Source organism: Tetrao urogallus, assembly GCF_951394365.1.
Source record: "Tetrao urogallus genome assembly, chromosome: 9".
NCBI lineage: Eukaryota > Metazoa > Chordata > Aves > Galliformes > Phasianidae > Tetrao > Tetrao urogallus.
The window spans coordinates 21,921,125-21,949,041 of record NC_136822.1 but is presented as its reverse complement, the minus strand read 5'-3'; the positions used below and the strand labels follow the sequence as shown (position 1 = coordinate 21,949,041).

At 44.2% G+C, this 27,917-nt stretch overlaps 1 protein-coding gene across 2 annotated transcripts in view; it reads left to right on the top strand.

The window, feature by feature from the left end:
- Positions 1 to 27,917, top strand: part of RSRC1 (arginine and serine rich coiled-coil 1) — a gene marked incomplete at its 5' end in the record, with an annotated part of 105,652 nt that overhangs the window by 63,555 nt on the left and 14,180 nt on the right. For both annotated transcript variants that reach the window (XM_079539584.1, XM_079539583.1), the window contains one exon: positions 27,571 to 27,639. In XM_079539584.1, coding sequence (XP_079395710.1) covers positions 27,571 to 27,639 — 69 coding nt within the window. The remainder of the gene's footprint in view (positions 1 to 27,570; positions 27,640 to 27,917) is intronic.

The following is a 27,917-nucleotide window of genomic DNA, read 5'->3' as shown; positions in this document are numbered from 1 at the left end:
CTGCAAACTGTTGATAAAGAATTCAGGAGAGTTAATCTATTTCTCTTATAGAAAATACAGGAAGAAATTATTTCCCATCTTTATTTAGGTGTTGGGAATCTTTTACTTCTGAGCTCATCCCCTGTCCTTCTCCCAGTCCCACGCTCAGTCAGTTACACTGAATCTTTCTTAAGGTGGTTTAAGAGGAGTGTTGGGTTTGTTAATGCTGTTGTTTCAATGTTCTGTGTCTGTTCATTGCAAAACCAGCACTCCAGCTTTCACAAAATAAGTGTTAGAGCATTACTGAGCAGCTACACGTCTTCAGTTGGCTTTTCAAGGAGCTCAAAATCAGGAGGTTCATTGTTGCTGTTGTGGCATGAGCTGCAAATACCTGTTAATTTTAATCTGCGTGTTAGCAGTGATGAACAAAGCTGTTCTTTGTATACGTGGTGTTCAGTGCAGCGTCCATCCCAGAGTTGTGCATTCACTTGTGAATGTCTTCCTGCCTTGTGGTAGGAATTGCTCTGCTCCTGCTAAGTGGGGAGAAAGCTGAAAGCTGTGCTGTATTCAGAATGTATTGCCACATTTTGGTGACTGTTAGTACACAGGTGTCTGAACAAACAAGTTTTAACTCTGGCATGGTTCAAAATTACCAACAAGTGTAGGAGAGGACTTTGGGAAGGTCCCTTCCCTGTTCATCTCTGCTGCTGTGCTCCACTTACATTGGCATCTCCCCTTTCTGTGCCATTTCCATGCCAGACAGTAATCTGACTTTTCTTTTTATCATTTGTATAGAAATATATCTGCCCATTTCCTTCTGAAGATTTCTGTATTGTTCTGTACTTAGAAGGAATTAACCTAGAAGAAAATTTACTTTGCTTGCTTAGCAAATTTTTGGTTCTTAATACATTGGAAATACCTTTGGATGAATATAACAGCGATCTGTATATAGAGTATGTAAGATTAAAGAGAACATTAAATATTAATGTGCATAAATAGAAGCTTGTTTGTCTGTAAAATATTTGTGAAATGTTTGTTGTAAGAGCAGACAAACTTCAAGTTCAAACTGATGCGAGTTTTGGTCTTTGCTGATCACTTGGTACTACCAGTATTTAAGCTGTTGATCTGCTCTTCATTGTAGCCCTGCAAAATGTAGAGTTTTATTTATTTATTTTACTATCTAGGTTTACCTTTTGCTTAACCCATCAAGTAGTCTAAATTCTAACACATCCTTTACCAATGCTGCTGTTGCAGATTAAATATAATAGCAAAAAAGGGGAGGCTGGGACGTGCCTGCTGCGTGCTGGTGGAGAAGCCAAGTTACAGTTCTGTTGTGCTTGTGGTCTGAGGAAAGGAACTGCTAGCAGCATTGCTTAAGTTTGCTCAGGTACAATCCTTCATCTTCCATTACTGTTTACTCCGGGACTTCCCTCGATTCCTAGAACACAAACAAACATCGGGGAAGCTGTTTTGGTGTTTTCTTCAACTTGGATGTAGGAAGAAATACGTATTTGTGTGCAGCCAGCTTTTATGTCACTGGAGTTCAGAACGTGCTGGGATGTTTTGTTCAAACATGACAGCAGGAGCTCCTCGCTCGTCTCCAAGCACAGAAGGGTTTGGTCCGTGAGCTGGTTGCACTCTGTGTTAAGCCCATGCAGCAGCTCACCTTGTCTTCATGCCAGGTAGACAGGAGATGCTTCGGAGGTGTGATTCCAAATGGAAGCTGGGTGCAGAACTTCAGATGTTCTGTGATTTGCTTTGTTTCTTGTCATGCTTCTGGGAAGTATTTGCACGTCAGAAGCAGTCGGGGCTGTCTTCTCAATCTGAAGATGTCTGTGTACACGATTTTTTGCTTCTTGTTGACCAGTTGATGTGTAAATTATTTGGCTTTACTCTTATGGCTTTAAGCAAGAGAAAGAACATGATAACACACGAGTAACGTTAGGGATTTTGAATGCAGGTTTTGAAAGTGCTTGGCATGCCAACTTTTCCATGGCCTGTTCTCATGCAATGGCCACGGCTTCAAGAAATTAGTGTTATGTCATTGCGTTCCATTCATTCTTTACTGCTCGCTTCATCACCAGAGATGCTCGATTTTGGGGAAGGTGGGTGTCCAACGGCCTCCTCATCTGGCACAGCCCTGTTGGGGGTTGCAGGTGTGAGCTGTAAAGCTGCTTTTAGAGTCTTTGCCATTCATTTGGGATATATTGACTGATTCCTCTGGAACAAAAGAAAGCAAGTAGTAAAGCAGCCACTGTTTTCAGTGTGCTTCTGGCTTTTTGCTGTTGCTCTTTGGGAGATCAGAATTACGGCTTCTGGTCTCTGCAGGAAGGCTGGGAGAGCATGGTGCATTCACCTGGTGAGGGGCGGAGGGGAAGGTGGTCATAGCGTGCCAGGGTGAAGTGTTGATGCCAGAAGCTTTGCCTCTGCCCTTCATTCGTGGTGGTGACCCCACCGCACACTTTGTTAAATACTGCTGCTCTTTGTGAGCACAGATTAATTTCAGTATCTGTGCTCTCATTAAGGAGCGCAACATCTGAAGACGTGAAGCACTCCTCTCTAATTCTTAGCGTAACTGGGTTTTGATTTACAAAAACTGCTGTGGGTCTCACGTGCACGCTTGTATTTGCAGGGCTTTATTCCGTTATCCTCCTTAGTATTTAGGCACACGGAGGCCTTTTTAGGGTGCTCTGACGGTGCTGCAGCAGCTCGCCACGTTCGAGCAGATGTTAAGCAGGCAATAGTTGAATGTTAATTTTGGGAGGGTGGGATGTTTAAGCCTATCTGAAGCATGTTGCATGTGGGCCTTCCAGACTTAGCTACAATGCTTTGTCTCTTGGGAGAATTTTAAAGCTAAACCTCTTTCTTTTTGTCGCTCTATATGGACTCTCTCAAGTCAGTATAAAGCAGATCATCCCTAGGCTAAAGCTCTTCAGCTTTTGTTATTGGGCTCTGTAGGCCTGTAATTAGGCCTCCTGGCAGGCCTTGCAGGCCAGTTAATGGTCATATGGAGTTTCTATGAGGCAGCCTGGCTTAGCGCAAATCCTTCGCGGGAATACGTTTATGGGTCACTTCCTACCAGGACCGGGCTTTGTGCGCCTGCCCCCGGGCTGACAGGAGCAGGTTCCCTTGACCATGGCCAGCTCGCTTCACGCCGCACAATCTCCCACTAATCCCCAGTGTAAACAGAGGATTTAGCAGAGCTTCTGTCACTTACAGTTGCCAAACCACTTGGGTGTCTGTGATTCCTTTCCCAGCCTTCATTACCGAGGAGCACAGGAGATTTGAGCTCGGTTTGCTATTAAGCATTTGCTCGTATTGTAAATGCTGAGGAAAAAGTTTCCCGTGCGCTGCATCCTGCTTGGCTAAAAGTGATAAGAATGAGAGGGAGCCTTGGAAGGCAGCGAATTTGTGCCGTTAATTGCTGCGTGGCAGCCGCGTTTCCTCATTAAATGAAAGCGTGGACAAATATCCCTAAATGGAAATGTGTTGATGTGAGTTGGACCTTGCCGACCATCCATCCTAGCAAAGTAGCCTGAAAAATTTTCCAAGCGGAGGTTTCGTATTGTCCTTATAAAGGCGATTACAAAAGGCAATTGATCTGGATTTTCAAAGGTCCAGAGTTGAAATAAGTGACTGATCTATTTTTGGAATCTGCATTTCAATCTATGGCTGAAAGAGCATTCAAGAATAGGGCATTTCTGTGCAAGGAATTCTTGATGGAGTTTATTTAAAGGCAAGTGGAGAGCGGAGGCCCTAATATGACGTTAGCGAGATGCGGGAGAAATTAATGAATAGAAATAAGCGTTCACCATTTATCAGATCTGTTTGGCAGCAGTTCTGGGTATCAGCTATTTTACTCATTATCTTTTGAATTATGCTATCAGATTGTTCCCTTTAATTTTGTACCATGCATCTTTATTACATTTCACGTAGTCCTTGCGGAGAAAATAATGGAATAGAAGCACTTTGTCTTTAGCCGTGTAAGAATGCGGGTGTTTTATAATACTTGTGTTTCTTTATCTCCCCACTATAATACGTTTTATTAGAGAGAAAAATCCTCATTTGTGCTCCCAGTGCCTGATAAATATATAGCCCGATATTCTCTCTTTTCTGCTATCGCAGTGGCTCATAACAGATGTGGCTGAAAGGACCACATACGTAGACTGTATGATTTTAGTCTGGTGGAACTAATAGGATCACTCGCTACTTTATAGACTCTTGCTTTTCTTTTACTTTAATAAAAACTGTTTAGTTAAATAGGATGGCCTCTGTTTTGCTCTTTGCTAGCTCTGCAAAGCAGTAAGGCAGGCAGGTGGCAACAAGTATGAAGACTCATTTTATCGGTGCTTAGCTTTGGATGCCAAACTTATAAAATGTTTATGGATTTATTGTGCTGGGTTTTATTTTTCTTGTGTTGATTTTTGGGTTAGTAATTATCCAAACGGCTTTAGAAGGATGGATAATGGGTAATGTGTGTTGGCTTATATAAACAAGGGATGAAACAGGACATAAAAATTTTAGGTTTACGTGATACGGGTAAAATATAATTTATTAAATGCTCTTTTAGCCAGAAATAGAAATTTTAATGATTTTAAAAGTTGCTGAAAATTGAGAAATAGCTTAATTAATACGGCTAGTATGTGAATACGCTGAGTCTGACTTGATACCAACTCCTTATTTCTGCCAGTATCAAACAGTTGCTTTAAGCTGTGTCCATCAGCACTGAGTTTTACTTCTGTTTGTATGGAAATCTCGATCCTGTGAGCACAAGTTGAACAATTTCTGTACATCACAGTGTTGATTTCGTTTGCTAAAGACTTTTTTTTTTTAAAGGTGTGCTCAGGTACAAATCCGAGGAGGAGCTGTGGTTCCCATTGCTGCTGTGGTTTCAGCTGCCGGCGTTAATTGCTTATAGCCCTGCAAATTGTCATTGATGCCTTTTCTGCCTTAATGCCTGCCTTAATGCCCTCTCCATGTCCTCTGTTCACCTTATGGCTCAGGTTTGGTTGGAATAATCGCAATTCCTGGGCCAGCTGCTGGTTCCTACTTGGTCAGCAGTGTCTGAATGTCCCAACTCACTCGGTTGTGTCACGGAACGAGGCTGAGTGCTCTCATGAGGGGGTGGTGTGGAATACCAATCACAAAGGTCATAAAGCCACAACAGCTTTCCATCAGCTGGAGGAACAAACTGTGGGTGATGCAGCAGTTTTCAACTGAAACTTCTACTCCAAAGTCTAAGTGCACTGGAATTTTTAAAGGGAAGTAAGCGTGTCATCGTATATTCACTATGACGGACAAGCTTGGAATCCTTACTGGGAACCTTCCTGGCTTGGTTGTGTTTCTTCCTGTAGTGCTTAGTAATGTGCAGAGCCCTCAGGACTGGGGAAAAGAAAAGCCTGAGAAATATCCATCCAGCCAGGCTGGCAGGCCAGCGTGGGCTTTTGAAGTTGTTCTTTCCCAGCTGAACTTCCCATCATGACATGGTTTCAGACCTTCCTGGGCAATTAGCTGTGAGTTTCCCAGTCCTCCATCTCCTAACGACCTCAGTTATCTCTGAGGAAGGCCAGTGGTGCTGCTGGGGGGCTGAGCACCCAGAGGTGGCCCTGCCCCACTTGGCTGCTCCCCAGCACATGCTTCCCATTGGGATTCTTGGGTGAATCCCATTGCCCCGAGCTGTTGGTGGCCAGGTGGTAGTTGCTCTGTTTTAGGTCGTTGCCACTGTTGATGAAATGTAGCCATGTAGCACTCATCCCTACCAGTAGATACTATTTAATTGTTTTCAGTTGATTATTTCAGAGCCTTTATCGGAACGTTTCAGGTCTGGTTCCATCTGTGCTCTTGTGTTGGTCTCAAAGCAGCAGAATAGCTGAAGGGCTGCTGATAGTTTGAAATAAAATTAACACTTATTTTCCCTGATGAGAGCCTGATTTGTGAGGAGCTGGGTTGGTGTATTTTAACACGGTGTGCATTTGGAATGAAGCCAGTACTGCGTGTAATGATTGCACCTTAAGTTAGTAAATAATAATAATGAAAACAACAAAGCACACCACTGACGAGGAAACGGATGTCAGAATAAAATAGTGGTAGCTGTTTTTTATATTGTGTGTTTGATGAGAACTGGAAGTAATTCCAACAAAGATGCACACAGTTGTTGAACTCACCTGGTCAGTGTGCAGCAGCAAGCTCTGCAGCCAGGCACGAGTGCTTACACAGCTGGACATTAAATACATTTATTCATACATTACTTGCTCCTAATTTGTTGGCAAAGCTACATAATCTCATTAGGGTACTAAAAAAAGAAATACTTTCTGCATGCAAAGCTACAGCTTTATAATTAAGAGTCATTAATCCAAGTAATTATTTTTAAATCATATTAATGGTCTTGTCCTTATGGAGTATGTGGTTTTGATGTGCAGCTGTTTTGTGTCACTGGTGAGCAAACAGTTATTTAATCAATAATTTCTTCAACTTCTTTTTCATGATTGCTGAAAAAATATGGTGTTTTAATTAAACAAATTTGAGTAGAGAATAAAATACATCTGAAAGAAAGTAATTCACTTCTGCAAGCTGTAATGCTGCCGTGTCGGTGTCTAAAAGCCATTTGCTCCATGGACGTATTTCAGACTCTCATAAGAGGTAATAAATAAAGAAAAGCTTTGTTTTGAGCCATTGTTGTGGCATAGATTTCAGTGTGTGATTTCCAGTGTAAGAAGCCCAGGAGTAGCTGCTAAATTGTGCCCTAAAGAACAGACCGGTGGAGTATGGCTGCCTTTTGGTATGTAAATATGGACATCAAAACTGAGACAGAACCTAGAAGTGAGTGTACAGTAATTTTATTAGCCAGTGAAATAAACCTAAAGCTATTAGAATTTCTATCTCTTGGTTAGTTTTTTTGTGAGAGCTGTCGTGCTCCCAGGAAGCAGAGGTATCTCAGGCCCACGTTATAACTAGTCAGAACGTTGTAGCATATGGTACACATGATTTTGATGCAAATATGTGTGCTAATTACGTGCAGATGAATCTTGCAGTCTTGCTATTGATCTTAAGTCAAAGACAATTTTTCAGTTAGTTTAAGTTTTGTTATCAATTCATATTTAGCAACTTTGCCCGGTAATTTAATTATGCGCCGCTTTGGCTGCAGAAACCATATGTGGCTGTGCAGCAATTTGCTGTTTAGAAACGCCTTGTGGGAAATGTTCTGTCTTAATATCGACAGCACAGCATCCCTTGCTCGTTGTGCGCTGTCTGTTGTGCCATCATCTCTGTGGAGGTGCCTGCTTTGGTCTGTGGCCATCAGAGCACTGGTCAGAACGTGTGCCCTGCTGGTACACACACCATACATTCGGGTGTGTTTCCCACCCTTCAGCTTAGATGCTCCACAAACAAATCTGGAGAGTTTGGCTGTGCCCAAAGAGGGGTTGAGCAGTGTTGGGCTGCCCGGAGTGCTGCCTTTCGCTGATGAAGAGGAGACACTTAAGACTTAATTACAATAAGGCAAAATGATTGTGGAATAATGATGATGGCTTGCAGAAATACAAATGGGGTTTAGAGATCTTAACGCCCTGAAAATACAGCAGGGGTTTGCGAATGCTGGGAGACGCAGGTAGTTGGGTGCAGTTTGGCACTCTGTGCTCATTTGCCCGTTGGAGATGTTCGGTTCAGAAGCACCTGAAGGTCTTCTTCCATGCCTCCTGTAACTCACCTGTATTAATTCCTTCGCTTGAACCCAGAACGGTATTTAATGTGGGTAATAAAATCCTTGTTTTACAGTTATTGAAAGAATATTTATCACGGCTCTATTAAATACAGAGTAATAAGTGTGCCGTTTTTTCCAAGTGCTTTCGTTTGCTCATGTTTTCTTTGTTGACCCAAATGAATGAAATTAGAACAAACAATCTCGGAGTCATTTGTAATCAAGAGCTGATTAATGGAGTTTGGTTTCGTAGCCATTATTCATTCAAGAACACCTGATATCCTTCCCATAAACAAATTGTGTTTGTCCAAATTAAGAAATGAAATGAAGCATTTGATGAGTTTATGATTGACCCTTCTAACTCCGAGCCCATTACTCAATGTCGTTATCACACAAAACTGTTTGACTAATGTGCTGTCTCAAGAAGCATGTGGATTTATTATGATTTCTGATTAATGCGTGCTGCAAGCCAAACTACTAGATTGTAATAATTTTTTGATTTTCATTTGAGCAATCGCTGAAGATTTTCATCAGTGATGAAATGCGTTTGTGTCCCATTAGATTTAGAGATTATTATAAGGTGTCGACTAAATAAATCTTGAAGCACAGCACTGGGTGTTTTTCAAAGATGGTTTTTTCCCTTGTAGTGCTGTGGTGGGCAGTCATCCTTATGGAAAGCCAGGCATCTTTTAATAGGAGCTTCTGTGTGACTGATATTCTCGTGGCTGAGGCTACCAGTAAGAATTCCTGTACAAAATGGGCAGTGCTGATTTCCTTCTGTTCGTAGGTTTGGTTTATGAAATGTTAATGTGTCTGTTTTAAAACTGGTTACTCTGGTCATTTTGAAAGGCTTCTCATAGTACTGAGACCAAGAATGTGTGTGAAAAGTAGATTTTAAGATAAGCTTCTGTAATAAAAGGGTGGCTTTGCTTCAAACACCGCTCTCTGCACTATTTCAGGAAGCACATTGTGTGTGTTAACAGTTTTATCTAAAGGTAAGTGAGAGTTTTCCCTGAGAAAAAACACCCAACCAGCACCTCCTGTCTGGAAGTCCTGTATGGTCTTCTGTGAGAGCTTTGGGTAGAAACTATTGCAGAGTGCATCTGGAGAGGTTAGCCAAAAGAAAGTCGCCCAAATATACGATGATAAACTTACTCTGACTGCCCAGAGCAACATCTGCCTGTAGCATCTAAACCTCCTGATTGCATTAAGGTGCTCAGAGAGACCTGAGCAGGCACCAGCAATCTTCTCTTGATCCTAAACCAAAGACTGTGTAAAGGAGAGAGCAAGTGAATTAAAGCACTGCCTTGGATGCTTTCTAAGAACAGCTAAAACCTGAAAATAAAGACAGTAAATAAATAATACGATGACCTGATGGTAAGGATGGTGAAGCTGGTGTTTATTCTTCACTCAAATGGTATGTTGGCATGTAACCCATCCATCTGCACACGTACACACACGTTTCTGTTGCCTTTTGTAAGAGAAAAGCCAAGCTTTCACGTGACACTCTTCCAAATACGAATCAATATGCAAAAGCAAGAAAAGTTCATACTGAATTAAATCTGCAGACAGTTATTTCTGCTGTGTTTCCACAGGCTTAACGAAGAATTGCACTGTGATGCATGGGAAAGGCAAAGCGGGGTCTTTGTTAAATGGCAAGGAGGAAAACTTGTGCCCTTTGCTGCATCACTTGTATCGATCACCCCAGCGAGAGGGAAAAATGTTTGGAATCACAGCTGACTGGAGCAATCGAATGCATGCATGCATGTCAGATCTTCCCATTAGTTCTATTCTATTACTGTTCTGCGTGGCTACAGCATAATTTATTATTTAAGATTTCTGGGCTGACTTCTTTGTTTAAGCCATCATGTATCCCTTTATGCTGTTAAAATACCCACTGAAATGATTTAATCAAGGTATTGTCTTAAAGGTTCTGAGCATTTTAAGCTCTGAAGCCCTTAGAGAGCACTGAGAAATGTTAACGTTATGTTGGTTAGCCTCTTTGATGAAATCGTGACGCCACTGCTATCAACTCAGGGCAAGAGAACCTGAGGGAGGATTCTGTTCTTGATGAAATCGGGGTTATTTGTGTTCAGCTGGTAGGAGCACAGTGTTAGAACTGAGCCCTGCTGTGCCTGAGCTGTGCTGCTGAGCACAGGGCAGTGCTCGGGGTTGGGCTGAAGGGGCCCAGTTTGGTCAGTACGGGTAAATGAAGGGCCAGGTGTGTTGTTGGGTGTTGGTGCAGCGCTGCAATGGAGCAGGGAGGCAGTAATACCTTGCACTGAGAGCTGGTAGGAGCTGAACCTATGTCCAGGGGTCTCATTACATGCGAATCATTGCTGTAGGTGGTATTGTTAGCAGTGTTTGTGTCAGAGCCGTCCGACCAGTTGGTTTGGAGGCATGTGGTAGAATTATCAGTGCAGGCAGCTCCTTCCTCACGCTCTGGTTCCCTCACCAGCCCAGCTCCGGGCTGCTGCTTCCTCGGGGGGAGATCTGGGGGAGTTCAGCCACGCTTGTTTGCAGTAATCTCTCCTTCATAGTTTATCCATTTGAGGAAACTTAGGGGTAATTGCACTGGGACAAAACAAAAAGGGAGTTCTTGGTGCCGAAACTGCTGCTTGTTGCATCCCAGGTGCTTTTAGCACTCACTAAAGAGAAATCTTCCACATGTCTTATACAGACAAAGCATCTTTCCTTACTCCTATCTTCAGAAGTATCTATGCTGTCATTTACTTCCCCCCTCAAAGCAGAACAACAAATGAAATGCAGAAAAATCAATTGGAGCACACTTACACATGGAACGTTTTGGCCTCAACAAGTCAGAGCAATGAAGTTGCAATATCCAGCTTCCAACAGTCAAACAATCCTAAAGAGATGTTGTGCTGTCATCCTACAATGTATTAAGCTGTTCATCCTGAACCATACTATAGAAGTGCAGTTATTACGTGTGGGTATTATTCCAATTATTTTCTGTGATGCATGAATTTAACCACAATCAATGCTTACTCCCTGTGTAGGGAACCCTGCAGTACTTCCATTTTCCATCACCCTTGTCCTGCCTGCCCATTGCCTTCTGCTGTCAGAATCTCTCATGGAAGTTCCAAAACTGGTTGTATGAAAACTGCTCAGGTTATACCATAGAGGCTTCTGTTACTGAAGAAAATGTAGACATGAACCTGAGAATAGCCCGTGCTGTTCTGGCAATGCCCTTAGTACTTGGTGGTTCTAGATGACAGTTCTGAGAGGCAGGCGGTGGAGCTGACCCATGAGGGGATGCTCTGCCTGTGTACTCGCAGCCTTGGATGCTGCTTCACCTGCTGGAGCGTGGCAGGAGATGGGAGGTGCTGCTTTTCCTGGCAGTGAGGATTTCAGCCTGGTAACGCACGGCTTCCAGGGCGGTGACCCTGAGGGATCCCCACGTGCTCCTCTGTGTGTTTGCAGCAGGCTGTCCCAAGGAGCTGGGCTGCCCTCCCCACGCTCCTGCAGCTGGCAGGGATCAGGCCTGAGGTGGGCTGCAGTGGGGCTGCAGCATCTGGGGGCCAACAGAGTGCAGAGGAGGCACTTTGACACGTGCTACTGTTCACCGTTTTTGTCAAGTGTGTGTCTGAGCTAAAATTACCATCATTTTCCACCACGATCCAAGCAGGGTGACAGCAAGCACTGAGGAGGCAGAACCAGGCAGCAGGGCAACCTGGAGCTCACAGGTGTCCACGTCAAAGGGTAGGAAAGGAGTTCTGCAGAGATGTGAGCTGCTCGTGTCCCACTGAGCTTAACTCCTGTAGTATTATCTTCAAGTTTCTGCTGCAGCATGCCTGTAGTTCTCAAAGCTCGTTAAGCTTACCAAATGGGCTTATTTCCAGTAGTGGTGGGAGTGCTTATTTCCAGTGTTCTGAGTGCAGCCCAAGTGCCCGTCACCATCCAGGCCACCCTCGCATCGTGGGCGTTTTGTTCCAAGGCTCAGCCTCCCAACAGCTGATGAACGAGCCGTGCTCTCCAGCAGATAAATTTACAGTATTCAGCTGTTTGTAGGTGATTATGCAGGGCTGCAACAAAATAAAGCCTAAAGCGTCGTATTAGCTGTGCCGTCTGTGCGGGTGCTAATACACTTTGAATAAAGCCCTCAATTACTAAGCACTTCTGAGTCCTGACAAGACAGTCCCATGACGTTAATGGTATCTTTATAACCTTTTTAACTTCTTGTTTCTCTGACAGAGCACTACAATAACAGCGATGGGTTTGCCCTTGGCAAGCAAAAACTCATTTTGAGAGGATAATAAGTATTTACTATTTAGATAGCTGGCAATAAAATTTCTCTGAATGAGATTTTCCTGAGAAAATACAAACTGATTAAATTACTTTCTTTAATGGACTGGTGAAGCATGTAATAATAGTTTGTTGAAGCAGCAAGTCTAATGTTGAGCTTTTTATTATTATTATTTTTTTTTTTTTGTGAAAGCACAGAAGGATTTTTTCCAAACTTACTCCAGCATTTCCCTGCAAGTCACAAGGGTGGTTGTTTTTTTTCCATCTTAGGTAGATATAATAAAGTCAAGTAAGTTTATGGGTGGCAGCCAAGAGTTTCCATAATTGCCGTGTGTTGGCCAAGTCATGCAGTGTGAGTAGCTGGCTGTGTGCAGAACCTCGTGCTGTGATGTCAGCTTATGTTTCACAAACGTGCATCTCCTGGAGATGCACAGAGCTTGCACTGCACTGCAGACATGGGAGCTGTGTGCAGCAGTGCTGTGTTCCAGCAGAAGGCTGTTTCCTAGCTGAGGTGGAATGTTTAAGATTAAGAGCAAAGTTCCTTTAAGAACTCGTCCTGAACATTCAGTTATTTAGAATACTTCTGAATGATGTCATGTTAAAGTCTGAGGAAAACGTTTGCAAATCATTTGTACAGGAACAAATGTACCTGTGTTTTTAGCCCACCTGAGCTGCCTGACTCTGGAGCAGGGTTGCTCTCATTCTCGTATTGGTGCAGACTGGAGTTGGGCACTGTTCTGTTGTGGTCTTGCAGCTCGCAAAGACCAGGGTATCTTCTCAGTACTACTTCAGGAAGTACATGTGTGTTCATGCAGGCACATGCAAGACCACCACCTTTTGTATTTTCAGTGTCAGCGGGAGAATTTCGTCTTGTCACTGTAAGAGAATTTATTGCAGTGGGCTGCAGAGCATCGTGCCCTTACGTTAAATATCCCTGAACATGCATAGGTGAAGAGCACTGATCTGCAGGCTTTCGTTTGCTCTCAGAGCCCTGGCACAGCCGTGCATCATTTTATCTGGCACTTGGTAATTTCAGAAAATCTTTACTCTTGGCACTGGGAAGTGCTGTGGATCCTGCCTCCCACCATGGCGTAGCTCTGGAATAAGAGGATAATATTGGAACTATTTCTTTTCCTTTTCTAATTTTCAGTCGCTGTATGGAGCTGCTGTGATGTTGCAAACAGATTCATAAGCTGCACTGCATTTGATTTTAAAAACAAAACAACCAAAAACACAGCTTTCCCCCCACCTCAGTAACTCCCTTGGAAGCTCATACGATAATGCATGGGTTTATAAATTGAACTCTCACTTTTTTTGGACGTACCAGACTGGATGAGTGATGGCTGTGTCTATTTGCCATAAAATTTTAATTATGGAATAGGTATGAATCATTGCTCCTGCTTTTTAAAGTGTTAAAATATTAGAGCTTTGTTATTTATTATACCTGTGAGGACAGAGGAAGAAAATGGAAGGGATTTCAAGTTGGTGCAGGCTGGATCCTGACCTGAGCTGGTGGCTTTTGCACCCTCATCCATGCAAGGTGCTGCCATGGAGCTGCTTGGATGGACAGACAGACAGAGAGACAGCGCCTTCTCTCACAGGTACTGAGGGCTCCCACCCTGTGAAGTTTGGCAGACTAATTAATTTCATTACCTTAACAACCCTGTGGGTCTCAGCGTTGCAGTTTCTGGTCCTGGTGCTGTTGCAGAGCCGGGCGCTAGCAGCACTCTGCTGTGTCCCCTCGAGGTGCAGGCGTTGCAATAAAAGCCTCGTGTGCTCACTGATCAACATCAAGCTGAATGTTTGAAAAGGGAAAAAAAAGGGAAAACAACAGGAATTGTGCAGGATTTTGTTACAGCTGCTGCCAGTGAAATGCTGCATGCGTTAGCAGCCTCAGATTTTGTCACCGACTGAAGCAGCACCGTATTTGAACACAGAAATCTTGCAGCACCATCAGAACACTTATTTCCCAGGTTTGTGTTTTTTTTTTTTGTATTTTAGCCATCTCTGTGCTCAGCTGTATTTGGCATGTACAGGCATTACTTTCAATGTCTCCCACTTTGAATTTCTCTTGCTCAAAATGAGATTTTCCCTTTCGCTGGGAGCCTGGCTGTCATGGGCAGGGCTTTTACACCCAGACAAAGTAACAGATTGAAGTGGTTGCAGGGCTTTAATCCCTTGGTAAATTAGCCAGCAGGCTCGCCTTTTCATGGCTGTGCTAAACAACAGGTTGATGCCATTTGGGCATTAGCAACGAGAACCACCTGAGGGAATAGGAAATGAATGAGGAGAGCTGTAGCACGGGCAGAGCGTGCCTATTAGAGCCGCGTCGTTCTGCCAGAGAGAAGTGATAACGCTAAATGAGTTTTTAAAAGACAAAGTTGGGGATTATATAGTCATTTATGATTTGATTAATGGGTAATTGATCCCGGTGATAGCAAACATCCAGACAGGGCTGTAAAAAAACCAAAATAATAATAATACCAAACCAAGCGCCTCGTCTCTTCAGCACCGTGTTCGGTTTTCTGCTTTTATTTCAGCCTGTGTTCATAGATGAGCATTTATGCAGCGTGCAGATACCTGTGCTTGGATATTTTGGTCGCCTGCTGCTGGGAAGAAACCTAACATTAAAAAAGAAATTCATTATTTTAATACAAAGTTAAGAATAGGTCTAAAACAATTTTTAAAAGGTCGCTATTTATTTCGGCTTATTTTTGTTAGACTCAGTTAAAACAACAGGTGCTTGTTGTTGTTTGAGATTGTTTATCTGGTAATAGCAGATAACGTTCCTCTAATGAAGAAAAATATTACATTTTTGTGCTTGCAGCAGTAAGAAATCGATGGTGCATTTAGGAAACATAGCACAGAAAGCTGATGTCAGATGAAAGACATTGGAACTACCTGTTAGCCTCCGAGTCCCTCCCTCGGAGCTTTTAATTTTCTATTTAGAAAAGGGGTTTTAGGGATCAATATGAAGATCTGTTGATAATATTATCTTTAATTAGAGTAATCAAAAACCACGCTTAGAGCGTGACACCTGCCAGGGAGAGCTTCAGAGAGGGGAGAGCAGCATGTGTGAGCTGTGTGCTGTCCGTGGGCACTGATGGAGGCACGGTCCCAAATGGGAGCTGCTCGCTGCTGTGTCGGCTTTCATCTGCTTTGGGGGGCGGTTTATTCTCCCATAATGCCATTGATCAATGATTTCCTTTCAGCAGTGATGTAATTAAAGAGCTTTCGTCAACTTTGTGCTGTGTGGTTGGGAAATGTATTATTCTGGAGATTTGGAGGCGATCGATGGCAGCGGCGCACGGTGGGACGCGCACCTGGGCCTGGGGCTGAGTCCTGCCTGCCCTGACCAGGGGCTGCCCTGCTGCTGCTTTCCTTGTGCCTGCTATTGAGCTGAGCTTCTTCAAAGGAGCTGCAATTGAGTGCTGTAAGGAAATGGTAATTAGAGCAGTTATTTTTCAGAGGGCTTATTGCTCTGGTTGCAATGCGCATCCAATATTTTAAAGATAATCTGGGAATGGTATCTTAAAAAATCTCTTAAAGCTATCCTGAAAACGAGGTCAGATTTTATGCGAGCGTGGAACCACCACATTACCGTGTTGAGCAACGAGTGTGGTGCAAAGCTGAGCACGAGGGGAGGCACGACAGTCTTCCCCTGTGCACTGAGCAGTGCTGTGTCACATCGAAGCACCTCTGTAGCTTTCCAGCCTCGTCTGTCTCATGTGAGCATCATTTGCTATCCTGAGAACTAGAAAAGAAGTGTGAAAAACAAGGGAGGCGGTTCCCAAAGGGCTCTGAAAGTGAGCTCACTGGGTGTCTTCTGTGCCCTGTGAATCCTTGTGCTGGCATCAAGTGAACTCCTGCTGCGGGGGTCTGTAATGAACTTTCTGGGTTCAGGACCCCGTGAAGCTGAGCTGGAGCAGCTCTGGGCTGATAGAACCTCACAGGCAGGACTGGGTCTGGTGTGTGGGCACTCTGCTCCCTGCTCCTCTCTTTGTGCGTGCATCGTTGACCATTGTAGACACAGCCTTAGGCTCAGCACTGTCCATATAGGATTGCCTGTACTCCTACAAGAAGTGTGTTTTTCTTCTGGTAGAAGCTATCATAAAGCTACTCAGGAATGCACTTGAACACGAGTTAATTCTAGGTAATTATTGGGTATTCTACTGAAAGAATTCAGTACGAAGGATATACAGATGCTTTACAGATGCTTTGCACGTTCACGTGTAAAAGCTCAGAATGTAATTTGTTTTGGATGAGGAACCTGAACAGAGGGGTGCTGCCATGAATTCAGCAAGGTCTGTGGCGGGCATTCCCCTCCTGGTCCTGGTGATTGCAGCTCTATGCTATTAAACAGTCAGCTTTCTGTATTTCCAGTTCTTTACATTTTCTAGTCATTGAGAAATAGTAAACTGCAAAAACAGACTTTGCAGAGCTCTCCAACCATAAGTTAAAGTTGGCTGGAAATGAAATCTAACTGGAGAAGGTCTGTGGAATCTCTGGCGTTGAATAAGGCTGCTTATTTATTGCTTTGTTACAGCTCTATACAAATACATGGCTGCACGTGTCTGTACTCAAATTAAGCTGTCCTGGCTTATGAGAGCCAGTAGGAATCTCTCAAGGTTGCAGATGAGTAAGTGTAAATGCATGTGTATATTAGCAGACGCGTGCCCTTGGAGGGGCTTTCTCACCGATGACAAATCTTTCTGAAATCCTCTCCCAGAAATCAGTCTTTTTTTTTTTGGCTTAGAACCTCTGAGGTTTTTAATTTCCCATTTACTCTAACGGACCTTAATAGAAGCTTCAACAACAAAGATTTATTTGAGATACGCTACGACGTAAAATGCTTCGGGAGAAATGTTTGATACCCCAAGTTCCTTTCTGCGTTGTTTAACCAGCAGTGCAGGAAACTTCACTGAGCGGCGTTCCGCGCGGTGCGTGCTGTGGGTGCAGCTCTCTTTTAGTGCAGCCGTTGGCTTGGAAGCCACGCAGCCCCTGGCACAATTCCAGCTGCGATCTGCTGTGCGCAGTGAAGATAAATTGTTTGTTTTCAGCAGCGTTTCTTCATCGTCTTCGCTTAATCTGGAATGAAACTTTACAGTCAGCAACTGAATTTTTAAGCAATATATTTACTCCCTTTGTCCTGGGGGAATATTTAATAACGCTGCGTACAGTAAATGATTATAGTGGTTAATGATACAAGCTGAGAATGTAGAGTTTCCCTTTTTTTTTTTTTTTCCATCAGAAGGATTTCTGTGGTGCAGCACAGAAGCCCACGTTTCGCTCTGCTTTGTACGCCCAGCTCTCAAGGCTATCAGAAGTGTAATTGAGTGTGTGTTGGCACCAGCAATAAGTCTTTCACACAAATCTTTCCTTGACACACACTCCCCCTTTTGGTGCCAGATGTCAAGTTCTTTTGGATGCCTGTCTTATGATTTTGCAGTTAAAGCACAGTAAATCGTGGGAGTTCGCTGTGCCTGGACCTGGACGTTCCTCCTCACTGCGCAGCATTCAGGTGCCCCGTTCCTCATCTCCCTGTGTTCCTCAGGGACGCTTTGCCCGTGGTTCTCAAAAACTGTTTTGCTTTTTGTTTTCACGATGTCGTGGTGTTTGGTGGTGGTTTTAAGCTCCTATTGCTGTCATTTGTATCTTCCATTCAATTTTTGTTCCTTCTGTTTGCCAGTTTCGCAAAGATTTTTCATTAACATTGTGGTGAAAGTGGAAAATTGTCTTCAGCAAAAGTTCTGTCCTCAGAACACTTTTAAAATGCCTCCTGGTTCTTGCGACATCATTTGTATTTTAATTATACCCCATTCATTGTCGTTTGCACTGTGTTGTACTTCTGAAAGTATGATTTCAACAGCGATGTTGTGCTCAGAGGTTAATTCAATTCAGTACAGCCGTGTTTGGTATAAGGAGAACATGCCAAAGTTTTAAGCCCGGTTGCGTGGTCTCCATGAGGTCAAGTGGCATTTCTGATGGAGCGAGGACTCGGTCAGGTACGGGATGCAGGATCCCCTCCTTGTGGGAGGAATTACCTTTGTTTACTCCAGCCTTTGGTTTTTATCCGGAATCTGTACAACAGAGCATTATCTTCATCGTTTGGGATGCGAGTTTTTCTAGCTATTTTTCTAGTCAACTACAAGCATGAGTTTAAATCTTCTTTTAACTCAAAATTTAGTTCTGGGTTTCCTTGTTGCTGACAGTTCTGTAGTGCTTCAGGAAGTCAGGGTTTTTACTGCTCCATTTACAAAGGAACAGAAGCTGGTGCTGGTTTTCAACAGTCATGTTTAAGCCATGTTCCCTTCTTGTGTCTTCGTTAGCCTCCCTAGCTAATCTTTGGTCAGAGGTTTTTATTTCTGAGGGTGGAAATCTGGCTGGGTGAGCTTTGGGGCTCTACGGTCATTACCTGCAGCTTAAATTAGGCCAGCTTCAACGGAATCCTTTTGTAAATCTTTGTGCAAGGAGAAATTTGTCCATTACCAGCCTTTGTCTTTGAGATGCGTACAGGAGTCTCCTTTGAATATTATTGCTTCCTTGTACAATAAAGAAGGAAATCCAAAATTTCCCTTCTTATGTGTTGTTTCCATCACCCATTTGGGATCATACATGGTGGGGATAGTTCCTGGAGTGCTGTCTTAGCTGGGATCAGTTCTCACTGCTTTTTTCCAGTACATGCAACGTGGTTGCAGCTGATACCTAAATCTTACACCAGGAAGGCCATGGAGATGAACCTGGGCAATTGCCTTTGCAGCTGGATGCTCTTCGGGCTGTGCAGATCTCACTGTGCCTGTTGGTGGATTCCTGTGTAGATGAGTGGCCGGAGGCCGTTCTGCATGGGAAAGACTTTTGGTCTTGAGGCAGTAGTCAAGAAATAAATTTGGGAAACTAAATTGGTGAACCGTGTGTTTTGGGAATGAGGATGAAGGCTGTCAGCTCCATGCAGAGCCTTTCCTTCCATAGCATCCCGTACGGGCCAGGGGCTTTGTGCTTCTCATGGCCACGATCAGCAGTGTGAGCCTCACAGCCCTGTGCTCACATGGACTGTTTTATGCCCAGGTTAGAAGTAGGGTTTGCCCGCCAGCCTACGTCAGGTCTGGTTTTCGGAAGGAGAAAGTGCTGCTTGGTGTGGTAACATGCCGTGTGCCGTGGTACTTCTCTGTGCTGGGGATCTCCTCAGCCACATATGATGAAGGCTTGTTTTCCAGAGTTACTGTGGGCCTTATCTGAGGCTACCAAAGCAGAATGAGCTGTTAGGAGGGCTGCGTGGATGGGTCTCTGACGACAGCATCGCTAACAGGAGCCGCTTTCCCATTTTGATCCATTAGGGTTTTATTTGGTCAAAAGCACGAGATAAAACGTCTGGGAGCCCTCAGCAGGTTCCCTGGGCTGCCTTGGCTTCTCTCAGTGTTGTTCTTCGTAATGGTTTGTAAGTACTCCCCAGTTTATTACTTCCTTTTGCTGGGCAGATTAGTTGTCATCCGTGTGGTTTTCACTCAGCGCAGGGATTCCTGACGTCGTGCTGTTGGCAGATGAAAGGAGGGTTCATTGTGAATCTGAGTTTTGTGACAGAATTTTTCCAGTTTGCTGACACGCTGTCAGGCTGAATTCTGCTATTAATCCCGAAAGAAAAGCCAACTGTCGCTCTCAATATCAGGCTGAAGTCACAATTGTCTTTGAAATCCGTTGTCAGTTCTGTTTTGTTTTCCAGAAATAAATCAAGTGTTTTTACTTTAAGTAGACTATATCTATATATATATATATAGATATAGATATATTTTTTTCAAACTCACGTCATTTATTTGTGGAATTGCATGCTTTAGCTGTTACGTTGGTCTGGCACAGCAGTTAATGGAGGTAATTTCCCACGTAAGGCCAGCAGGTGCCTGGGGCTGGGTGTGCAGAGGAGGAACGTTCTATTGGTTAAGGAATGTCCTTGGCACAGCCTGGGTTGGGATCTGCTCACTGCTCTGCTCTCCCCAGGGTTTCAGCTGGAAGAAACAAACCAACCAACATGAACCAACGCGATGTCATCGGTGTGATTACTTCCAAAGCATTTGTTGCACCAAGGTTCTGGACCTCTTCTGTGTCTTAGTACTGGGATTCCAGGCTTAGTTTTGCCATCTTGCCTACCTCTTGTTCTTTCTGATTAATTTTAGAGGAATCTCAAAGCTTCTTTTCCAATCTCAACTGTTCCAAAGTGGCTCTCGATCTGCTGAAGAGCATCGGTCTGTCAGCAACAGGCGCCAGCAGGAAGCAGATCTGTTTCTCAGTGTTCCACTATCACTTGTTATTGACATTGCTGCTTTCACAGCTCTCATTTGACTTGAGTTTTACTACAGAAAAGATGTTTTTCCACTTCCTGAAAACAATGTAAATCTTGTTTGTTTTTCTGTTGTTTTTAAGGCAGCAATGTGTTTATCTTTTCCATTGTTGGTTTCTACTATGAGGTCGCGAGCTCACACGTTTCCATCGATCTCCATAAAGAACCACCTTCTCTCAAACACAAGTGAATGTTCTTCAGCACTTTTACAAAACTGTTTTTCAAAATTCTCATCCAAATAGCAGCTATTTATTTCGATCTGGTCTTATATGTAATATAAAAGCATTGCTTTCATAGGAGCGGGTAATTAAACACTAAAACATTACATCTCCTTTCTTTTTCAATACAGCTCCTTTATATTCTGCTTTACAGTCGCAAGTGAATGTAAGAGAATGGGATGTGAAACACAATCCTGTTTTGATATTGTGGCAGCCTAAGTTTATTTTATCCAGCAAGTATCAATTCAAGTCATCGTTAGTGTGCTCAAATTCCCTCTGAGCTGGTGAAGGTGTAAGGGTGAGGTGGAGCTGTGTTCTGTGCAGCTCCTGGCACTGTGTTTGGCAGCTCCCTGCCGTGCTTTCCAGAAGAAAGTAAGAGTAAAACACATGAAAGTAAGAAAGGAAAAGAAGTAGCTCCATCCAAATACTGTTTTAAGAGCACTTTAAATGAGTAGAGACAAAGTTTGGAGGTTTTCGTGTTGATTGCTCCTCAGTTCTCCAGTTGAGCTGAAAAATGTTCCTGCAGGCCATAGCACAGAAGCATCCTTTACTTCAAGAACTTGTGTCTGGGTTTCATTTGTTCGCCCCCAACCTTTGCTGTCCTCTGTCCTTTTTAGCACAGTCGAGGAGGGCACTTTTACCCTCCCAAGCTCTCCTCTCCTCTTCCCAACCTCTTCCCCCATAGAAAGGCGATCAGGCAGATGCTGCCATTTAACCATTGCTGTTGAAAGTACTGCATTGTTCCAATACCTGATTTTCTCTTTGAGACCAACTATCAGAAGAGATCAGGACTGCGTTCGGTGGCGCTGTGTCCTTGTATGTGTGTATGTGTGTGACCCACTGGTTGGCTACGGATCATCCATGCAGGCGAAGCAGAGCCTTCTTGGAGCAAATCTTTGTGGTATTGAACAGCATCCAATGCAATGAGTCGGGAGCCACGGAAGCAATTTTAGCCAATTAATCCTTAGTGTTAAAATATATTTCAGTTGAATTTTTTATCAGACTTGTGTGTGGGAAACTGTGGGAGAAAGAAAGAAATTAGAAATGCACTAAATAATAGATGAGCGTACGTAGCCAAGATCTGCTTATTAAGTCCTCTTTATTATTCTAAATATTTAGTGCCAGATCCTCAGCTGGAGTAAATGTCCTCAGTTGTGTTGAAGTCAATGGAATTGTGCCAGCTGGGATTTGCTACGAATCTGGCCCTTGATTTTGCTGCAGGAAGACAAGAATATTTGGGGAGACAGCAAGGACTTTGCTGATGATAACACCATTTTCATAGCAATAATAATAGGAAAAATGAGGAAGTCTGCTATTCTTCTGACTTCCATAATGAAATTAGAGGAACTTCTTGATGTTCTTTCATTAGATGTCAATTTTCCTCCAAGTATCTGCATCCCCAGGACCTTGCATGTACTGAGGAACACTGCACAGAGACTCAGGTGGTTTTCTTTCTTTTCAGTGGGTGCCAGGTTTTGTACCAGCATTTCTGCTACCCTTACCAGAGAAACATCACGACAGCCACACTGTGCTCACATCAACTGGAGCAGAAGCCATAAATGCATTTGATTTTGGAAAGCTGTTTTGCACGCTGCAGCTGATTGTCCACCATGAGTAAAGCGTGCTGTAATTTAATGTGGCATCTTATTAAAATCCAATGTGTCATTTCATTTGGCTGCATTTTAGAAACGTATCAGCGAAGCAGATCCTGCAGCTAGCTAATTCCAGCATGGCTACAAAACCCAAACTTGTTATTTCCATACTACATGGTACTGCAGTACCATTAAACGTTGGGCTGCCCTGCTCGGAGCTTGCAGTTTGTGCCTAAACCTCCCCATTTCTGCAAGAGTGGCTTTTTGAGGGGCTATCTTGGAGGGCTGAAAATAACATCACAAACCGTGTTTGTTATATTCTTAATTGTTTTGACCATAGAATTAATTTTAAAGTCAAAAGGGGCACTGCTTTTTCATCACTGCCGGTCCGGAATATTCAGCATGTCACAGATGTTCATGAATAATGTCCATTTAGAGCTGTTGGCAGAGCGCGCCGGCGAGTTGGCGAGATGAATTAAATGTTGGGGGGATCTGACAGGCAGCACGCTGCTTTGTGATCATTCCAAAGTTCTAATAATCTCCCTCACCTTCCCTGCCTGCCGCTAATGAAAGAGAATAGGTGATTGCACCTCGGGCTATGTTCTGCGCCTAATGACTCCTCCAAAGGCAGATTTATGAAGAAAAAATTAACTTTGAATGAGGATTGAATTGGCCCTGACAGTCTGATAGACTGTGACACAGATTCTGTGGCAAAACAGACGTAGCCCTAATTGATTATCAATATTTTAAGCAAAGTGATGAAAATAAGCATTAAGTGATGAGAAAGGCAGTCTTAATACAGTAGGCAGTAACCGGGCTATGGGGAGCCTTCGGGGAGGCTGGCCTGCTTGCCATCCCTGCATTTTATCTGTCAGCTTTCACCTTCTGCTTCCCAGCACCCACTGTCCCATTCCAGCCTATTTTTCCTCGCAGGTTTATGAGCAGAATGCTAATAGCATGGGCAGGGCTGACGCTCTCCCCTCTCTGCTGAAGTTTGTTAATATTTAACCCGTCTTGAGTTGGGATGACTTGGGCTGTTCTGCACTGAGCAGAGCGTGGATTTGAGAAGTTTCCTCTTTCTGCTGCGCTTTCCTGCAGCCCTGTGCAGCTTTTAAGTTGTGACGAGGAACAGAAGAGAGCAACAGAATTGCCTGGATGGTGCCAAGGGTCTGTGCCTTCATGGCCGGGTTGGTTGTACCCAATGTCAGACAGGGGAAGAAGATATTTGGGTTTAGCATTTTGGATAGGTTTTTCTTGAGGTGTAAACCTGCCAGAGCGGATGCAGGGCGTCCTTCCTAGGGAGAAGTGAGAAGCTGAAAACCTCGTAGACTTGCTGGGGTTGGAAAAGACAAAAAGAAGAAACGGCGCAGTCGTGGTTACAGCGAGGTGTGCGCTGTGCTGCTGCTGCATTCTGCTCCTGCCTGGGACAGTGTGTCACAGATCAACTGCTGTGAGTTCGGGGTGGAATTTTGGGGATGTCTGCTAGCTAACTTCACTTGTCAGCGTATGAATATTTAGCAGAGAGCATTGCCGCAAGCCTCGATAAATTCGATGTACTAGAGAAAAATGGCATGTAAATTAAATAAGGCCTTGTAAATTAATAATGGATTGCTGTTGTATTTTTATATGTGAGCTGACTGAATATTTTATAAGTGCAAAAATGTTTGTGCTTAAGAAAGAAAAACAACAGTGAAAGCCTTTCTGGTCAGCATCGTGGGTTGCACAGCTGCGCTCTGGGTGCAGCGTCCTCCTGTCCCTTCTGAGTCTGCCTGCCTCTCTTTCCCCACATTGAATTGTCTGGCATGTATTTATACAAGTCTGAGGAGTTGGGAAGTTCACCATTATACTGAATACATTTTTTTTCAAAGTCTTGTGGTCTGTAGATGGTGCGTGCTCTGGCAAGATCAGCTCTTACTTCTGTGTGCTTTTTAGAAGTGCAAGCAGTGACATCGCCGCATGCTGACTGTCCTGCAGGACTGGTGAGCAGCCTTCAGTCTTTCCAACTGCACCTCCCAAACGTTGCCTTTTCCTGCATGTTTCTCCTGCTGCGTGTGCTGGGCAGGGTGAGGGGTCGTTTATAGTAACATACACAGGGTGCTCAGCCCCGTACCTGTGGCCTGTGAGACGTTTTGGGCAGAGCTAACTGCAGCAGGCGGTGATGTCCACGCGCTGAATCTGTACGGAGCATTGGCAGCCATTGGCTTTAGCTGCTCTGAAATGGAGACTTTCTGATGCCCATCATCTATTCAGAAGGTGATTTATGTGCTAAGACCGTTTGTTTCCTCTCCTCTTCTATTTTCTGGAAAAGCTGCTTGCTGTTTTTGTTCCATCAGCTGTAGTCTCCGAAGAGATGGTTCCAACATTTCCTGTCAGCGTAACGTCGTGCAGTCAGACTGTTTTAATGCAGACCCATTGATTTTTGCTGTGTTTTTGACATTGCTGTGGCCAGCTGAAGATGGCCCCTGGTCCTGGAGCTGCTGGTGGGGAGCACAGCACAGCAAGCAGCAAATGGGGACTTAATGGGCTGAGAGTTTAACAGGATGCTTAATTACACTTCTTGTCAAATAATAGGGGAAATGGTTTAAGGTATTTTAGGTTTTTTTTTATTTGAGCATGTGGTATTAAGCAAAGCAAAGCTTGAGGCTGTGTTGGTCACGCTGTGATTTAAACTGTTGACTGATTTAGGCACAAACCATTGCCAGAGCACTGACATCAGGGGTTTGGACAGAGCCTCGCCATGGTGCCTTGACAGCTCGTTGGGTTTTCAATTTCTTTAATAGCCAAGAAGGTCCAGAGGAAACAGAAAAAAAAAAGATCAGTGCATTGTAGCTTTATCTGGGGCTGGACGAGCTCTTAGATGCTGTCAGCTGGAGCTCCTCTTCGTGTGTTCATGTTATACTTTAGAGAGCTCTGTGAGCGGTCAGGTTCTGTCGTGCTGGCTGTTCTCTGTGCAGCCCACGAGCACCACTCCATCAGGGAGGTTCAGGGTGAATATTAGGGAACAGAAGGAGTGGTTGGGCAGTGGCACGGCTGGCCAGGGAGCAGTGGGGTCACCGTCCATGGAGGCGCTCAGAGCCGTGGGGATGTGGCACTTGGGGGTGAGGTTGGAGGGCATGGCGGGGTGGGCTGGAGTTGGGTTGGGGATCACGGAGGTCTTTCCCAACCTGAGTGGTGGTATGATTCTATGGCACTGTGGTCTGCTTGGGTCAGTGAGCAGCTGCCACTGCTGTGCAGGGAGGGCAGTGGTGCAGCAGGAGGGCTTTCTGCTCCACGTACTGGCTCCTCTAATGCAGCACATTGGGCTGCACTCCGCAGCTCTTGGGCTTTAGAACAAGCTGTAAGGCTCCTGCATGGTGTTTTAGTCACCGCTTGGCTCGATCCAAACCAATGCCATTTTTCCTGGTGCTTGCTGGGTGGGCGGTGATGGAAGATTCAGAGGGAGGGCTGTTGGCATGGAGTTCTATCAGCCACGAGTGGCCTTGCTGACCTGGTGTGGTCGCAGTGGGCAGTGCCCATGACCTCGGAGCCTGGCTGCTCTGCATATTGATGGGCTGAGTTAACTTGTTGTTAATGAGTGATTCTGTGCAGGAAATTGTCCTCGAGGTGTTTCCTAAATGGCTCCATTGTCCACGTAATTAACTGGGAGGTGGAGGGCCATCTCTGTTCCTGCTGGCTGAAGTTGTAACTGCGTGACAAGGGTTGCACACAGGCAAGTTCAAGTTCGTGTGTACAAGGCAGAAACGTGGTCACAGAGCAGGGCTGTGTGCGTTTTAATACTTCTGCTCAGATGACCGTTGGGGTGTCCAATGAATTGCTCCCGTGCTGCAGCAAATCAGTGAGGAAGAACAAAGTCGCATCGTGGAATAGATAAATCACATCTAGGCATGGTGGGTTATTGAATCTAAATTGTGCCCAGTTGGCCCACGAGCGATATAAGCCATCCATCTTGTGCTGATAATGGAGGTTCTTGAAATCCACCTGATGTTTGCATTATTAAATTTCAGCCTAATGAGCTCTGCTAATACATATTGAAGGCAGTAGCGAGGAGCAGAACGGGAATCCGAGCGGGATAATTTGAAAGAAACATAAGCTGAGCATTTTACATGACTCAAGGGGTATATCTACAATTACGCATATAACCAAAATTGAATTTAAATGGAATTTCTATTATCCTCGTCTTTTTACCAGGGAGAATAAAGTGTAAATGAAGTAAAAGTCTTTCGAGTTGCTAGCAGTTTGTTTTTATTACCTGATTTAATAGATCCTCATAACGATTTTCAGAGGCAGACAAGTTTTAATGTCTCATGGCTTTGCGTGCAGTCTGACTACGTGCAAAGGCACGTGGACGGGGGCAGTGTCCGTGTGGAACTGCACTGCTGTGACACTGCTGTAAGCTGTGCTGCAGGGAGCTGCTGCCTGGGGGGGATGTTGGGGCTGCATGGCCTCAGCCACTGCTGCTGAGCTCAGCTCTGCATCCTGACGTTCTGGGTGATGCAGTGGCGGGGCCGAGTGCTTGCTGACCTGAGCAAGCAATTGCTGCTTGTGCTGCAGCACGCAGTGGGTTTGGTTTGGTGCGTGCAGAGGCCTGCTCTGAGCTCGGAATTCTGCTTCCTCCTTGTCTCTTTTTTATTGTGACACAGTGATACTTTTTAAAACTTAATATTTCATCGCATGTAATGCTATTAGAGACTTCTTCTCACTTAGTTCACTCATCAGGCAGTGAGATGGCAATAAAAGAGAATGGCTCCTTTGAGACATTAATGCTTTGGAATAAATGATGTGCTAGAACAGAAATTTAATTAATTTACAGAGTATATTGATAGTCCCTTGTTACTGTGCTGTATATTTTTAATCTTCTTTAACATCTGTAGTAGAGCGTTTGAAAACCCTTGCAGTTGAGCAACTAGTAGATAATTAAGTAATAAGCGAAGAGGTTTCTGGAGAGAAAGAGACTCTTTTTAAAGAATGCTGTCAGAGCATGAATAAAGTACTGTGCTGCGATTTGCAGGGAGAGTGGTGCTTGGCATCACTTAGTGCCAAGTCACAGCTATTGGGCTCCGATTGTAAACGCTCTCTGCAACTCTGCATCCCTGAAAATCCTGCCTTGTTTCTGCCTTCTCCTCAGTAGAGGCCCCGTGGATTGCTCACCGTGGCAGCAAATCCTCCTCAAAAACATCCTCCTCAAAACGCACTGCGTGGGCACAGCCAGGGTCAGGAGCAGCACTTCAATGCCCTGCTGTGAGAAATGAGTGCACAGATTGGTGCTGTAGCGACAAAGCAGAAGTTACCCCCCGTGCTGCTGCTGTAACTGTAGGGATAAGTTGTAAGAAAGTACCCTAAGAACCAAATTCCGTTCTTTCACACGCATTGACTTCATGGTGGGACCTGCAGAAACAAATCTGAAATTGGATTTATCTCCTTAGGAAATATTTGGTGACATGCATTAACTAATTACTGATATATTTTTTTGCTGTTGTTTCTTTTCTTTTTTAGCTAAAGCAGATGAAGCCTTAAAGGCTAAAGAGAGATGTGAAGAAGAAGCGAAGAAAAGGAAGGAAGAAGGTAATGCATTTTTTTCTTCAGTAAGAAACTAAAGCATCGTCTGTCAAAACCATCATTTTTAAGAGGGAGGTTCCAGTCAGGTTCTGTATTTCAAAACTCAGATGTGGTCTCTGTTACAAATTCATGCAATTAATTCCCTTTGTCTGTTACTTCTGGTAAATAGTTGAATGATTTGTGTTGCATTATCAGGTCGTCCCACAGGCACCAGCACAGCACACACTGCATGCTTAGGAAACAGCCCAGGCTGGTGCTCCTGGCTGGGGATGGCGCAGCTGCCA